General features: G+C 33.3%; 1 protein-coding gene, 1 long non-coding RNA gene and 3 other non-coding genes across 5 annotated transcripts; 4 read left to right on the top strand and 1 right to left on the bottom strand.

The window, feature by feature from the left end:
* The first annotated feature begins 4,493 nt into the window (after positions 1-4,493).
* On the top strand, positions 4,494-4,617 carry LOC128040873 (small nucleolar RNA SNORD14). The gene has a single exon (XR_008195679.1). It is a non-coding gene; the product is annotated as a small nucleolar RNA SNORD14 (small nucleolar RNA).
* A 159-nt stretch (positions 4,618-4,776) lies between these two features.
* On the top strand, positions 4,777-4,901 carry LOC128040885 (small nucleolar RNA SNORD14). The gene has a single exon (XR_008195690.1). It is a non-coding gene; the product is annotated as a small nucleolar RNA SNORD14 (small nucleolar RNA).
* Positions 4,902-5,000: 99 nt separating this feature from the next.
* Positions 5,001-5,125, top strand: LOC128040663 (small nucleolar RNA SNORD14). Its single transcript, XR_008195469.1, has one exon. It is a non-coding gene; the product is annotated as a small nucleolar RNA SNORD14 (small nucleolar RNA).
* A 902-nt stretch (positions 5,126-6,027) lies between these two features.
* On the top strand, positions 6,028-6,869 carry LOC105781017 (uncharacterized). The gene is made up of 2 exons (XR_001129459.2): positions 6,028-6,451; positions 6,674-6,869. It is a non-coding gene; the product is annotated as an uncharacterized LOC105781017 (long non-coding RNA).
* A 4,556-nt stretch (positions 6,870-11,425) lies between these two features.
* Positions 11,426-13,559, bottom strand: LOC105780987 (adenylate isopentenyltransferase). Its single transcript, XM_012605542.2, has one exon. The coding sequence runs from the start codon at positions 12,916-12,918 to the stop codon at positions 11,866-11,868; it is 1,053 nt and encodes a 350-aa protein (XP_012460996.1). The 5' UTR covers positions 12,919-13,559; the 3' UTR covers positions 11,426-11,865.
* Between the last annotated feature and the right edge of the window lie 309 nt (positions 13,560-13,868).

Consider the following 13,868-nt stretch of genomic DNA (forward strand, 5'->3'; position numbering starts at 1 on the left):
ATCAAACCTAGGTGTTGCATGTTTCTGAAGGAGCTAAGGGGAAAGCAACCTGTTGCATCTATTATTGCAACTCGAGCTGTAATTGATAGAAGGCAGAAGAAGCTTGTTTGGAGAAGGAAGGATGAAAAGTTTCTCATTGTTGCACAACAATCCTTAAAGGCCACTACTGAGCATGTATGGTTTATCGATAATGAGTGTTTCAGGCACATGATTAAGGACAAGAGCTGCCTTAAAGATTTCCAAGAAAAGAATTAAGGCAGAGTCACATTTGGTGATGGTAAAAAGGGAAATATTTTTAGAAAGAGAGTACTCAATGGTAAAAAGGATTTCTACAGAACCTAACTTCATTCAAAAGGGATTTAACCCTTATATTTCTCCCAAGGAGTTTGACAATTATTGCTTTTCCATGCTTCGTTGGAACAAGGAGTGGATCTTCTCAAAAAAATTGAGAGAAGGCACCTCGTCTGCCATCTCCTTAATAACACCACTCTCTAATAGCTCTATATCATCGGCTTCACCTGTCACTTGACCGTTTATATTGTCTTTGAGAGAGATTAAGGATTTTATCCCTGAAAGACATCCTTGTCCTTCCAGTTCGGTCCACCTCTATTCGGCCACCACTGGGAGGTTCTTCCTCCCTAAAATTCACTTTCTTTGCACCTCTGCCACCTACACTTCTTGGCTCAAATAGTTCTCATATGTCATCATTAGCACCAGCAATGGAGAGCGTTTGAGAGTCCATTTGAATCCAACTTCTTTTTAGGATTTTGAGTATATTTAGGCTTGGATTAAAATTTGAATTTAGATTATTTTCGATTTATTAAGTGTCGGATTTCACAATTACATTATTCAAGTACAGTTATATAAGTCCAAATAAGGTTCCTATTATTCAAGTTGGGCACTCAATTTATTCAGATCCAATTTGTCAATTTAAAATTTAAATGAATTATTCAATTGAATGGTTTAGCTTAAAGGAGGAAACTAGGCTAATAATACAGGAAAACTTGCTTATAAAAATATTCAAAAAAATGATACTATTTGTCGAAACCATTTTTTGAAAAATAAAAGTTTTAGGTTGTCGACTTTAAAAAACAAAATAAATGGGAGTCGCCACCAATCTTTTATTGAGGTGTGATTGGATCACCTAAAAAATAGCTTTGGTCTACGAGTTTTAGAAAAAATGGATCCGAGAGTCGGTTACGTATGAGAAAGGATTAGCACCCTCATTACGCCCAAAAATTGGTACCTAGTTAATTAATTACTGTCTTAATGTCGAAAATTTAAAAAAACGTAATCCTTAGCAAAACTTAAAAATGTTACGTATTAAGGCCCTTATCATTTCAGAGAAAGAAAATACCACACCCAATACGTTAGGGCACGACATTGTAATTTTCCCCAAAAATGAATTAGGGCAAAATACTAGTGCAATAAAAAAAATGTAAAAGAATATCCATTTATTCAAGATTTAAGAAATCGCGGTCCAATACGTTAGGGCACAATTCCTTTAAAATCCCAAACTCGGAATATTTCCTTCATTATTTTTTAGAAAAAATCTTCGTTTCGAGAAATCAATGCGTCGCATCCAATACGTTAGGACACAACGTGTTGAATTCCCAATAATGAGTTCTTATTTTTTGATTAAAGAGAAATGCTCGATTATTAGACTTAATGAAGAAAATCGAAACCCAATACGTTAGGGCTCAATTTCCTTGAAAATCCTAAATACAAGCATTATCTCAATTTTGAAAATTTTAAAATTGAGTAAAAAAATGCAATGTTATATTGAATGCGTGTATAAATGTCGCAATAACAAATAACAATAATAAATACGACAATTATATAGAAATAAGATAGACAAATAAATAAACAAAATTTAAAAAACAATGACATGCAAAGTATCAAATAAATGAGCAAAATAAAAAAATATGAAAACATAAATCAACAAACATATAAAAAATAAAGAAAAGAAAGTACATAATATATACATTGAAATTATGAAAAAAATTTATATAAAAATATATTTATATATATAATACATTCATGAGAATAAAGAAAAATATACATATAGAAATTATAAAATATGGATAGAAAGTATAATACATATATACGTACATATATATATAAGTTAATAAATATATAGATCATAAAGATAATGATTATATATATATATATAGAAATTATAAAATATGTATAGAAAGTATAATATATATATACGTACATATATATAAGGTAATAAATATATAAATCATAAAATAATAATTACATATATAAACTAAAAAAAGGAAAAAGAAAATATTTTGAAATTAATTAATTCTAAAAATGAATAATTTTAAAATGTGATAAAAAGCTAGGCAAATTCAGCAAATAATTGAAGTCTCAAGGACCATATTGAACGCAAAAGAATGCAGAGGGCTGGAAAGGAAATTGTCCTTCTCCTCTAAACGACGCCTGCTCAAATTAGACCAATTGAAATAAAAATAAATAAAAGGGTAAATTAAAAAAATAAAAAAAACTTAATTACAAAAACATTAAAAGGCAGAGGGGCTAAATAAAAATAAATAAATAAAATTCGCAGTGGTATCACCTTCTCCCTTTTTTAAAATCGTAAATAAGTAAAAAAAATAATCGAAAGAAAAAAATAGTAAGCCACCTTTAAAAAAACTGCCAATCGTTCTCTTTTTTATTCCTCCTCTATCCTCCTTTTTTTTTTACAATGAAGGGAGAGGCCTCTATTTATAGCTGAGCCTCCCCAAATCTAACGGTACAGATCAATTACATCAACGGTGAAGATTAAAGGGTATCTACAAATTAAATCTCTAAGATTACAAAATCACATCTTCTAAGATTACATATCATATCTAAGATTGCATATATCATATCTAGGCACTACACCAAAACATGCTTTTAGCGGCATTTTTAGCGGCGTTTGGACAAAAAACGCCACTAAAAATCGAGCATTAGCGGCGCTTTATGTAAAACGCCGCTAAAGATCGAGCATTAGCGGCGTTTCCAGTAAAGCGCCGCTAAAAATTAGCATTAGCGGCGTTTTTTGGAAAAATGCCGCAAAAAGTCTAAGCCCAACGACATCGTTTTGTACCTTTTAGATCTTTAGCGGCGTTTTTAAAAAAAGCGCCGCTAATGCTCAGATATTTAGCGGCGTTTTTGAGAAAGCGCCGCTAATGCTCAGATCTTTAGCGGCGTTTTTGAGAAGAACCGCTAATGCTCATATCTTTAGCGGCGTTTTTTAGAAAGCGCCGCTAATGCTCAGATCTTTAGCGGCGTTTTTAAAAAAGCGCCGCAAAAACATTTTATCTGCTATTTACTATTTAATTTATTTTTAATTGAATATTTGTTGAAAATGGATAAATTTGAACTAAAAAAACATAGAAAAATATTTGTTAAAAATGAAGAAATTAAAATACCATTATTTAAAATAATTTTAAAATTTTTTGTGTACATGATTGATTGATTTTTAATTTATATATTAAATAATTTCAAATATAATTGTAAAAGATACGATAGTATTAATTTTAAAATATTTAATTTAATTATCATTATAGTTTAGTGTTTAATATATATGGTTTAGGGTATATATATGGTTAATTTAGGATTTAGGGCTGGTTTAAGAGTTGCAATTTTAAGGTTTATAAATTATGGAATTAGAGATTATGGGTTAGGGATTCTGATTTAAGGGTTGTGATTTAAGGTTTATGGGTTAGGGGTTAAGGGTTAGAGATTAAGAGTTAGGGATTTAAGGTTTATAGATTTAGTGTTAGGTTAGGATTTAGGGTTTAGATTAATTAGTGTATTTTAATTTATATATTAAATAATGTTTAGGGGTTAGGGGTTAGGGATTTGGGGTCGGGTTAGGGTTAGGGTTTATAATTTAGATTAATTAGTGTTTTTTAATTTCTATATTAAATAAGATTTAGAGGTTAGTGGTTTGGGGTTAAGAGTTAGTGATTTAGGGTTTAGAGATTCAGGGTTGAGTTAGGGTTTAAGGTTTAGATTAATTAGTATTTTTTAATTTATATATTAAATAAGGTCTTATATAATTGTAAAAGAGACATAATAAATTGTAAAGATTATTAGTTTAAAATTGATATGCAATATACGATAATTGCATATAAAAAATTATAAAATATGCGAGCTTTGGCAGTGTTTATAGCCAAAAAGCCGCTAATGTTCGGTTCTTGCTGCAGTCCTTGACCGAAGCCAACGATGACTCTGTTTTTCGAGAACTCTACCAGGTTTTTTATTTTTGGGCTTTCGCCTTTCGCCGGGCTTGAGAGCTTGTGCTGCTTCCTTCCTTCCTTGGATGTCTGAGACCTTTTATGACTTCTATATGATTGTTGTTTTCATTATTTGTGCTTGAAAACCCAGTCACTTCCTCAGAAATCTGGTTGTACATTTTTTCCCTTTTTTTTTTTCAGTTCAATTGATAAACGATATTCTTAAAATTCAGTCAAAGGAAAATATATTTGTTGTGTATGGGTTTATGATGATAATCCAAAGGCTTGTTTCTCAAAACATTAGCAGTGGCCGTCTAAGAGCTTTCGCCTTTCGCCAGGCTTGAGAGCTTGTGCTGCTTCATTCCTTCCTTGGATGTCTGAGACCTTTTATGACTTGTATATAGTTGTTTTTCATTATTTGCGCTTGAAAATCAAATTATTTTCTCAGAAATCTGGTTGTATATTTTTCCCTTTTTTTTTTCAGTTCCATTGATAAACGATATTCATAAAATTGAGTCAAATGATAATATATTTCATGTGTATGGGTTTATGATGATAAGTTGTAGGGCTTGTTTCTCAAAACATTCGCAGTGGCCACCTGAGAGCTTTCGCTTTTCTCCGGGCTTGAGAGTATGTGCTGCTTTTATCCTTCCTTGGATGTCTGAGACCTTTTATTATATCTTTATAATTGTTTCACTTTTTAAATATAATTTGTGATTGAAATCCAGCTATTTTCAGTGAAAATGAGTTTTTAAATTGATGTATATGTGTTGCTGATGACAAATTCAAAGGCTTGTTTCTCAAAAACATTCGCAGTGGCCGCCTAAGAGCTTTTGCCTTCGCCAAGCTTGAGAGATTGTGCTACTTTATTCCTTCCTTGGATGTCTGAAACTTATAAAATTTACTTGTCGATTTATATAATACCGAAACCAAAGATAACCTGATTTGAGTGAAATACATGTTTAATTCCTTTTGTTTACTTGTATATGATGAAGAGAGATGGGAATTCAGCTAAATCTACTCCATTAGATGGGAAGTGATTTTTATTTTCCACCCTTCCCTCCAAAACCGAATAATAATTAAGATTAATTATGTTTGTTTGCTTAGTCATGTCGACACACTTTCCCCTTCCACCCTTCCCTCCAAAACCCAAATTCCTTCAAGCAAAATCCAAACCCTCCTTCAAATTATGCTCATCGCTCTCCACTGTTTCAGTCCCACCAACAAAACCAGCCACAAGCCATTTCCCGCCAAGGTTTCTAGGACCATAATGGAATTGTCTTCTATAGGGGCCCTTTCAACTCTAGCTCAAGATGGGTGGCCCTTTGGTGTTGGTGTAAGGTTTGCTCTTGATGCTGAGGGCACCCCTGTTTTGTGCTTGCCTCAACCTTCTCCTGATGCAATGTGGGTTACGGACTCCTCAAAGGTACTATCTGAGGTAGTCTTACCAAACCAAATTGATGTAACCATTTTGAGGTAAAATTTGCTTTTTTTTTTTTAAAAGTGATATTACTTTATAATTTATACATGATGTTTTACCAACACTATGTGGAATTTTTGAATGTTTGCATGTTTTGGTTTCATGTTCTCCTAACAGTCCATTTCTTTACCCTGTAATGTGCTGATAAAAAGGGAAAAGGAAGGAAGAAAATCTAAAATTTAACATTCGATGTTAGCTTTGTTGCACCTTTTTTCTCATTGAGTGTTCTATTTCTTTGTGTTATCAGTATCTTCGTTCTTTTCATGGTAGTGTTTTTGTTCCATATTTCCCACTACATGCTTCTCCCAGCTGGTATTATATATATGCTTGTGTAATGCAGGAGCTGCTACTATGATATTATATTGTTTCAGTCTTATTTATTGATTGTTGGAGATATGGATGGATGGTTAGGATTATAAGTTATTGTTAAAGTTTTAATCTAGGAATAGGAATATAGGATTAAAGCTTTATTTGTAACTTAGCAGCTATCATTTTTTTCACATCTCCTCAATGAAATTTTCATTCGGCTAAATACTTACAAGTTGAACACTAGTAGCTAAAACTTAAATTGCAGCACTCGAACTCTGTTGATATATTAGAAATTGTTTCCTTTTTTATTGCCATTCTTTGTTGCTTGTTGTCTTATTATGTCTTTTTTTTCTTCACTTTTTCACAGCATAAGCCCAAATCATGCGAGTTTCAAACTCACAAAGGTGATAGAATCAAAGTGCACTATCGGGTATGTTGGCTTCAGCTTGATATTTTATTTTTGTACTATAAGTGCTCGCTTGACCCTTAAATGTAAATAACAAATATTTGATTATGGATTGTGGTTCAATTTATTATTTTTACATTTTTGGGGGGCTGGAAAATTGCCTGTTGATTCTTGCTTAAAATAAGAAACTGTTTGCAATATTAACTTGTACATTTGTGACTGAAAATGGGTTTTCTTTTTGAGTAGTTGCTACTGTTCCTGATGGCTTGAAGGCATGGGAGATGCTGAAAGGAAGACCACATAATGTAGATCTCATTTTGACAGAAGTGGATTTGCCATCTATATAAGGATTTGCTCTTCTTACACTAATTATGGAGCATGATATTTGTAAAAGCATCCCTGTTATAAGTATGATATGAAAGATTCTTTAATATTTTCTAAACATTTGTACAGTTATTAATTTATTATTTTAAATTCTAAATTTAAATTCAATAAGCATTATAAGCATTATAAGCATGATATTTATTTTACTTAAGAGTTCTAACTTTTGGATTTTAATTGTGTTATTAATGTATTATTTTAAATTCTAAATTCTAAATTCATTAATTTTTATATCTAGTTTTAAAGTTAAAATTTTCGTAGAAAATTTAAATTTTTAAAACATAATATAATATTTATCATAGAAATAAATATTATTTGAAAAAAAATTATTTTTTAAATATATGTTTTTAGCGGCGTTTGTAGGAAAAGTGCCGCTAAAAGTCACGACCTATAGCGGCTTTTGTGGGATAAGCGTCGCTAAAGATCTTGAGCTATAGCGGCGTTTGTGTAAAAGCGCCGCTAAAGGTTCTGATCTATAGCGGCGTTTGTGGGAAAAGCGCCGCTAAAGGTCTTGATCTATAGCGGCGTTTGTGTAAAAGCGCCGCTAAAGCTCCTAATCTATAGCGGCGTTTATTTCTAAAAACGCCACAAACGTTTGCGGCGTTAACAACAGCGGCATTTTTTGCGGCGCTTTCAAAAACGCCGCAAATACTTTTAGCGGCGCTTAAAAGCATAAAAAAACGCCGCTAAAAACCTGTTTTGGTGTAGTGAGGATTGCATATCATATCTAAGATTGCATATCCTCGAAGATTATGTTTCCATATGTGAGTCCTGGCTAAAATTGAGTATTACACTATTTATTCAATCTAATGGCTTGATTTAAAATAAAAATAGTAAGATTGATTTACAACTATGATTAAAATTTTGATTTATAATAACCTAACACAATATATAATACACCAATCTTCATTTTTCATTTTACTAATTTGTAGCTGCATACTTCATACCTTAATATATTCCCATATATACTAATAACTTATGTTATAATTAGTATTTCTTAAATTAATTTCTTAAAAGAAAATGAATTTAATCTAAGAGGATCGAATTTAAATATTTTGGATTCAATTTAGATGTAAATTATTTTGACTTAAAAGCGAATCAAATTTGGATTAGTGAAATTTTTCGTCAAATTTGGTTTAAATAAATGAATTTGAATAGAATTAGAGACGTAGAAATATGGTTAAAGTATTTGAAAAGTTTTAAATTAGCCTCTTTATTATTAAATAGATCAATTTAGCCCTATACTATTAAAAGAATCAAATAAATTCAAATTGTACTAGAGCTAACATTTACTGTATAAAAATGTCTTGAAAATTGTTATGTTTAATTGCAGATCAATTCTAAACAAAAATTTCATTTACAAAACCATAAAAGCCTTAAAAATATTAATTTTGCTAAACAATAAATGATAACTCTATACTAACCTTATTTGATTCTTTTTAATAATAGAGGGACTAATTTGATCAAGTCGGGACCTCTATATTCACCTACAAAAATTTAATTAGTGGCATTCCTTTCTCTCCCGAGCTCATTCCCAAGTGTCATGTTTACTTTCTTCTTCACATTGCACATGGACCAAGCAATTCAGTGCAGATATGGATGATGCAAGTTGAAAGCTGGAAGTGACTTTGACTGTATAAATATAATGCCAATTTGGAAATTTATAAGCTCCAATTATAATAACATTGCATAAAAAAAATATACATTTGCTTGAAATATTTGTTCAATATTGAATATGTACAGATAATAATGATAGTTCCTTATAATCCATGAAATCTACCGACAAAAGTTGCTGATGATCATAATATAAGATTTATGATATCGTCATTTTAACAAGCTTATAGTATGTATGATAAACTCTTACCGACATATTCGGCATTTCTAGCAGAAGAAAAACAATTAAACATGGTGTTCACTGGTATAAATCCTTGCCATTGTCGGCCAGTTAGCAACCAAAAAAACACTTATTTTCCTAATTGTCGTTCATATGGTTAAGAAAAAGGGTACTGGCACTGTGGAAAAGAGTTGTAAATTAAACATGAAATCATTACTATTATTAGAGATGATGAAAGGAATGGCACAGTATTAGGCTAAAGTCAATCCATCCGCTTTGTTAGGCCAAAAGATGAATGAGAACTTCTTTTACCTAATTACAAAGAGCACTTCTCACAAAGCTAATGCGGTGGGTGACATAAACTATTTCCTGCACAGCTATTATTAATCTTCAATTCTTCATCCCTTGAGATCCACAGTTGAGTAATTTAAGGTCCTAACTTCAGCCCTATGATTAAGACCCGATATGCTATTTTGCAACAGCATTTCCTCCTGTGCTGTCGGTTTCCACTTTCGGCCATTGGACTTCCCTTTTTGAACCAAGTGAGTGTACTAATTTATAAAAATATGGGAACCAAAAACTGAAAAAAAGGAGGAATTGAATGTGATTGAAACCTGTTGATGGTGGCTTTTACTGAGTATGTGGTTAAAGTGGGTGTTTGGAAATACATGTTCCAGTTTTCAGACAATGACTGCAAATGGGGTTGCATTGCATGTTCAAGTTTAATACAGCAGGTCCTGTTTCAGGCAATCCAGCTTCAAGTGGTTTGGTTATAACCAAAACATTCCCTTAACCCTTAATTTATTGGATTTGAAAACAGGGATTAATCAAGTTACAGATGATGTCTGGCTTCTACGTGCAGACCATGCATACGGATACAGTGTATATATATATTTGCAAATAATAGGTTAATGGAACATCTGGTTGTCAGGCAGTGGAGGGGATAAAAAAATAAGGCAATTATGAGTTCATGCCAATAATTATCCTAATCCAAGCTGCTGCTGCATAATTTAATTGCTTTTCTAATTTCGGCTGCAGCCAAATGGTGCACGAAGACGAAGGTTGTATAAGCTGGCTTTAAGAAATTAGGCTGGTGATGTCATCTTAAGGTTGAGTTGGTGTGAAGAATTTAATTAAGAAATTATTATTTTTTTAAAATGTCGTATTTTTATATTTTATATTTTTGTTTTGATTTGTATGAAGTGACAGTTAAAATAGTTTTATTAGACATTTGTTCATCTCTACCCGTAATATTCTATATAAAATAGAATAAATTTAAAAAAACTCACACAAGTAAAACTTGAACTAAAATGCAAAAGTCTTAAAATCTCATCTTTATCATTCCACTTAAAATTTACTATTTTTTATACAATTCTTTTTACATATAAAATTTTCATTAACATTATAAATATGTAATAATCTAATATTTAGTGAAATGTTTGTCAAATTGCCTACTTATTTTAAATCCCAATAAATGTGGCATGTGATGAACCTAATCTCAAATTGCCTACTTATTTTAAATCCCATACATATCATATGTTATTGAGGCAATTGGATGCAGCTGCACGGTGGACCTAATAGCATCCAAATCTGGTCAATAACCAGAGCTCATCTTTCTCACTGCTTACTTTTGGTAGATGGCCTTATAATTTATTAAAAGACTCCCACATTTTTTCGTTTCGATATTTAATAAATTTATAAATGAAAGATAAAATTTAAACTCGAAATCTTACCGTAATAGATAACTTTCCATTCAACCCATCAATAATTGGTATGTTGATATGGACTCACTCTTCAATTACAAAATAAATGTAATAGAAACTGTGTGTATCTGCAATTTCTGGCTCTGGCAGAAAATTGACAATTCGTTCCATCATTTTAAAGAATGTAAAGACATTTAATTACCAGAATTGACTTCCCAAAGTTTTATGGCAGCAGTTAGTTAAGCTTAGCTCAGCCGACGAGAGAAAGGGGCCTTTTTTTCTTATTAGTACAAAACTGGAAATAAGGTATTCTCGTCAAAAAAATAGATTACAGAGCATTAGGACCATTGCTCTGGTGTTCCAAGGATCCAGGGCTGCAATTAGATAATGAAAATTATATTTTGGGTATGTTTTGGATGATATAATATATATATATATATATATATATATATAATGATCAAGTTGACAACTATTTCTTGAGCTACCAACTGAAAATGGAGTAAAAATATAGGATAATATATTTATCTCCTTTGTTGAAACTTAAGACAGAAATTGAATTATTTTTGTTGAATAAAAATTCGATCTACATTTATATATATGTTTAGTTTTGGAAAATTTGTAATTAGACCTAATTCATTCCTTCGATTGCTTATACACATTACGAAAACAGTAGCTGAAATCAAGTTCTGGCAAACCAATTATCTCCGCAATTCAAGTTACTTGAAGTGGCGATTATTTAGGGTTCTTTTTATTTGGTTAAAGCAGTTGGGTTGATGCTTATGGTTTGGTTAAAAATGTGGGTCATTGATTAGAATCATACTGCTGGATGTAAATTTCACGTCATCCGACGTGGCAACCTAGGTATAGGTTTTTGATTCCAAATAGAGCTGTTGATACATTAGGTTTACATGAAATCAATAATGACCAAAAACTATAAAGTATGAAAGGCCAAATTGACATAAGTTAAAAAGTATGTGTTCATTCTTTTTGCTGCCTATGAACAGTGGACTTGGAGAGACAATACAACATTTTAATTGGCGACTCAACCATTTGCATAGGATTTTTAAAGGAACAAGCAAATAAAAGGCATTTTTGTACCATTCTGATAAAATGAAGCCATTATAAAATAGTCTCCCATTTCAACAGTTTGGTCTCTTCCAATTCCTCACATTCCTTAATCATAACAACATACGAGCCAAAATATCATTCCATTTTACTTACACTCTAACATTAGCAGAAAGCAACTAAAAAAAAATTCACAAAATCTGTTTACCTACAAAATTTTGTTGTTTTTTTTTTTTTGGGGGGGGGGGGGTATAGCTCTTAGCCCCCAGCACCTAACGGCCTCACCATTGGCACTAAGTGGAACCAAAGGCGGCCTACTCGTCCAAAATTGGTCGCCATTTCCCTTCCATTTGGACTCTGCCTAATCCGTTCCAACGTACGTTTATGTGTGCATATAGAAAGATGAAAGAGAGAAAGAGAAAGAATAAAATTAGCTGGAAAAAAGCTGGACAAACCTACTGCAGAAATCGCCTCACGGCCTTCACGCTTGGTTCCATCACTTCCCTTTCCCATATATCCCTCCATTCTAAGTCCGACGATGCTGCTGATGACGACTTGTTTTTCTTCTTCTTCATCATCATCGCTCTAAACGTCGCGGTTGCGTCTAATCTCTTTAGGTCCCACCCTGCCTTTCTCAGTCGCATAATCTTCCCTATCTGCCTCTTCGCCAATATACACGTGTTGTCTTTGATCAGTCTCACTGCTTCCTCGTACGCTTCCTTCCGTGCCTGATCGCACCCTTCCTTTGGTATCCTTCCGTTTGCCTCGCTTTCCCATGGAGGGTACTTTCTAAAATATTCGTCGAATTCGGACACTCCTATTGCTTTTCTTAACCCGACCCGGACACCTACTTTTGTTGGTTCATAGAATTGAGCCAACTCCTCCAGCATCCCCGACTCCAGCATCTCATCCACTCGTTCACACAAATAGTCGGACAGTACCGACCAAGCCACGTCAACCCAAAGAAAGCAGCAATCATACCTTAGGAGATGAGTCACCGAGTCTGGCCCGGTGAATACGTCCACTTGTGGGTCAAAGGTTTCCACAAGGAGAGCATGAATAAAAGAGTTGGACCCACCAACAAGAAGCGGTAAGTTTCCACGCGAAACAATGTTGGCAATGGTTAAACCCGCAGCCGAGCGGAACTGCGAGGGCAACACGTCGGCGTCGATGGTGTCCAAGTCCCCCAGCAGAAAGTGAGGAACCCCTTTCCTTTCGTGGGGAGGGATTTTGTTGGTTGTTATGTCTAAGCCGTTGTAAAGTTGCATTTTGTCTGAGTTTATGATTTGAGAGTGAGGGAAATGGGTGGCCAAGTCGACGGAGAGGCGGGACTTTCCGCAGCCGGTGGCACCCATGGTGACGATAATTTTGGTCTTGTTTTGATTGGAGTGATGGTGAGGGGGTGAAGAGGAGTCCATGCGTGGGCACCGTGGACGCCGTTGCAGGGAAAGAAGAGGATGAAAGAGCGGAGAATGGAGAGAGTGAAATGAAGAGAAAGTGGGTTTCATGAGGAAGACAGGCTGGTTATGGGTTTTGATGAGCTGTTGAGGGACGTATAATACGGAAACCCTTCTGCGTGTACCTTTAGTTTTATTGAAATTTAACCACCAATAACCCAAAAACAGGGCAACAGACAGAGAAAGAGGAAAAGAGAAACTCTCAAGCAATGGCTTTTGGCCTATATGTAAATTTATTAGTTTCAGTGTTTCGGCATTCTGGGTTTGATCTACATCACCTCATGAGGTGACAAAATATCAACCTTTAACCACCAATAACACAAAAACAGCGCAACAGACAGAGAAAGAGGAAAAAAGAAACTCTCAAGCAATGGCTTTTGGCCTATATGTAAATTTATTAGTTTCAGTGTTTCGGCATTCTGGGTTTGATCTACATCACCTCATGAGGTGACAAAATATCAACCTTTTACAATCGAAGAGGAGGAGGAGGAGGAGGAGGAGGAAGAAGAAGAAAAAGGAATGGGATTGAAGATTGTTGTTAAAACTGATAGAGAAGATTAATAATAAATAGCAGGTGGAAAAGCTGGAAGTGTTTATAAAAATGAAATTTTGAGCTGTTCAAGTGCCAATCAAAGGCCCTTTTGGAATTACTCTATATAAGTTTGAGCTGGTGTGGTTGCGATACCCAAATCTAGCGCTCTATTTATATTGCTTTATAGTCTCTCAATTGCATTCGCTTTATTTCTTTTCAAAAAATAAAAATTATTTTAATAATCCTAAAATTAAAGAATTTACACTGGAAATATATCATTTCCTACTTGGATTAGAAAATGTCAAGATAATATAAGCAAAGCATATCAAATCTTGTAATCTGAATTGTATCAAATGAAGAGAAAATTAAAAAAATCCCACGAGCTCCAAAATATAGAATTGTGCTGGAATCTTTGCCAGGTAGAGAGGAGAGCGAGATTTTTCATGTGTTAATTCCGCAATCAGGTGGG

The sequence above is a fragment of the Gossypium raimondii genome, chromosome 4 (genome assembly GCF_025698545.1).
Source record: "Gossypium raimondii isolate GPD5lz chromosome 4, ASM2569854v1, whole genome shotgun sequence".
Taxonomy (NCBI): Eukaryota; Viridiplantae; Streptophyta; class Magnoliopsida; order Malvales; family Malvaceae; genus Gossypium; species Gossypium raimondii.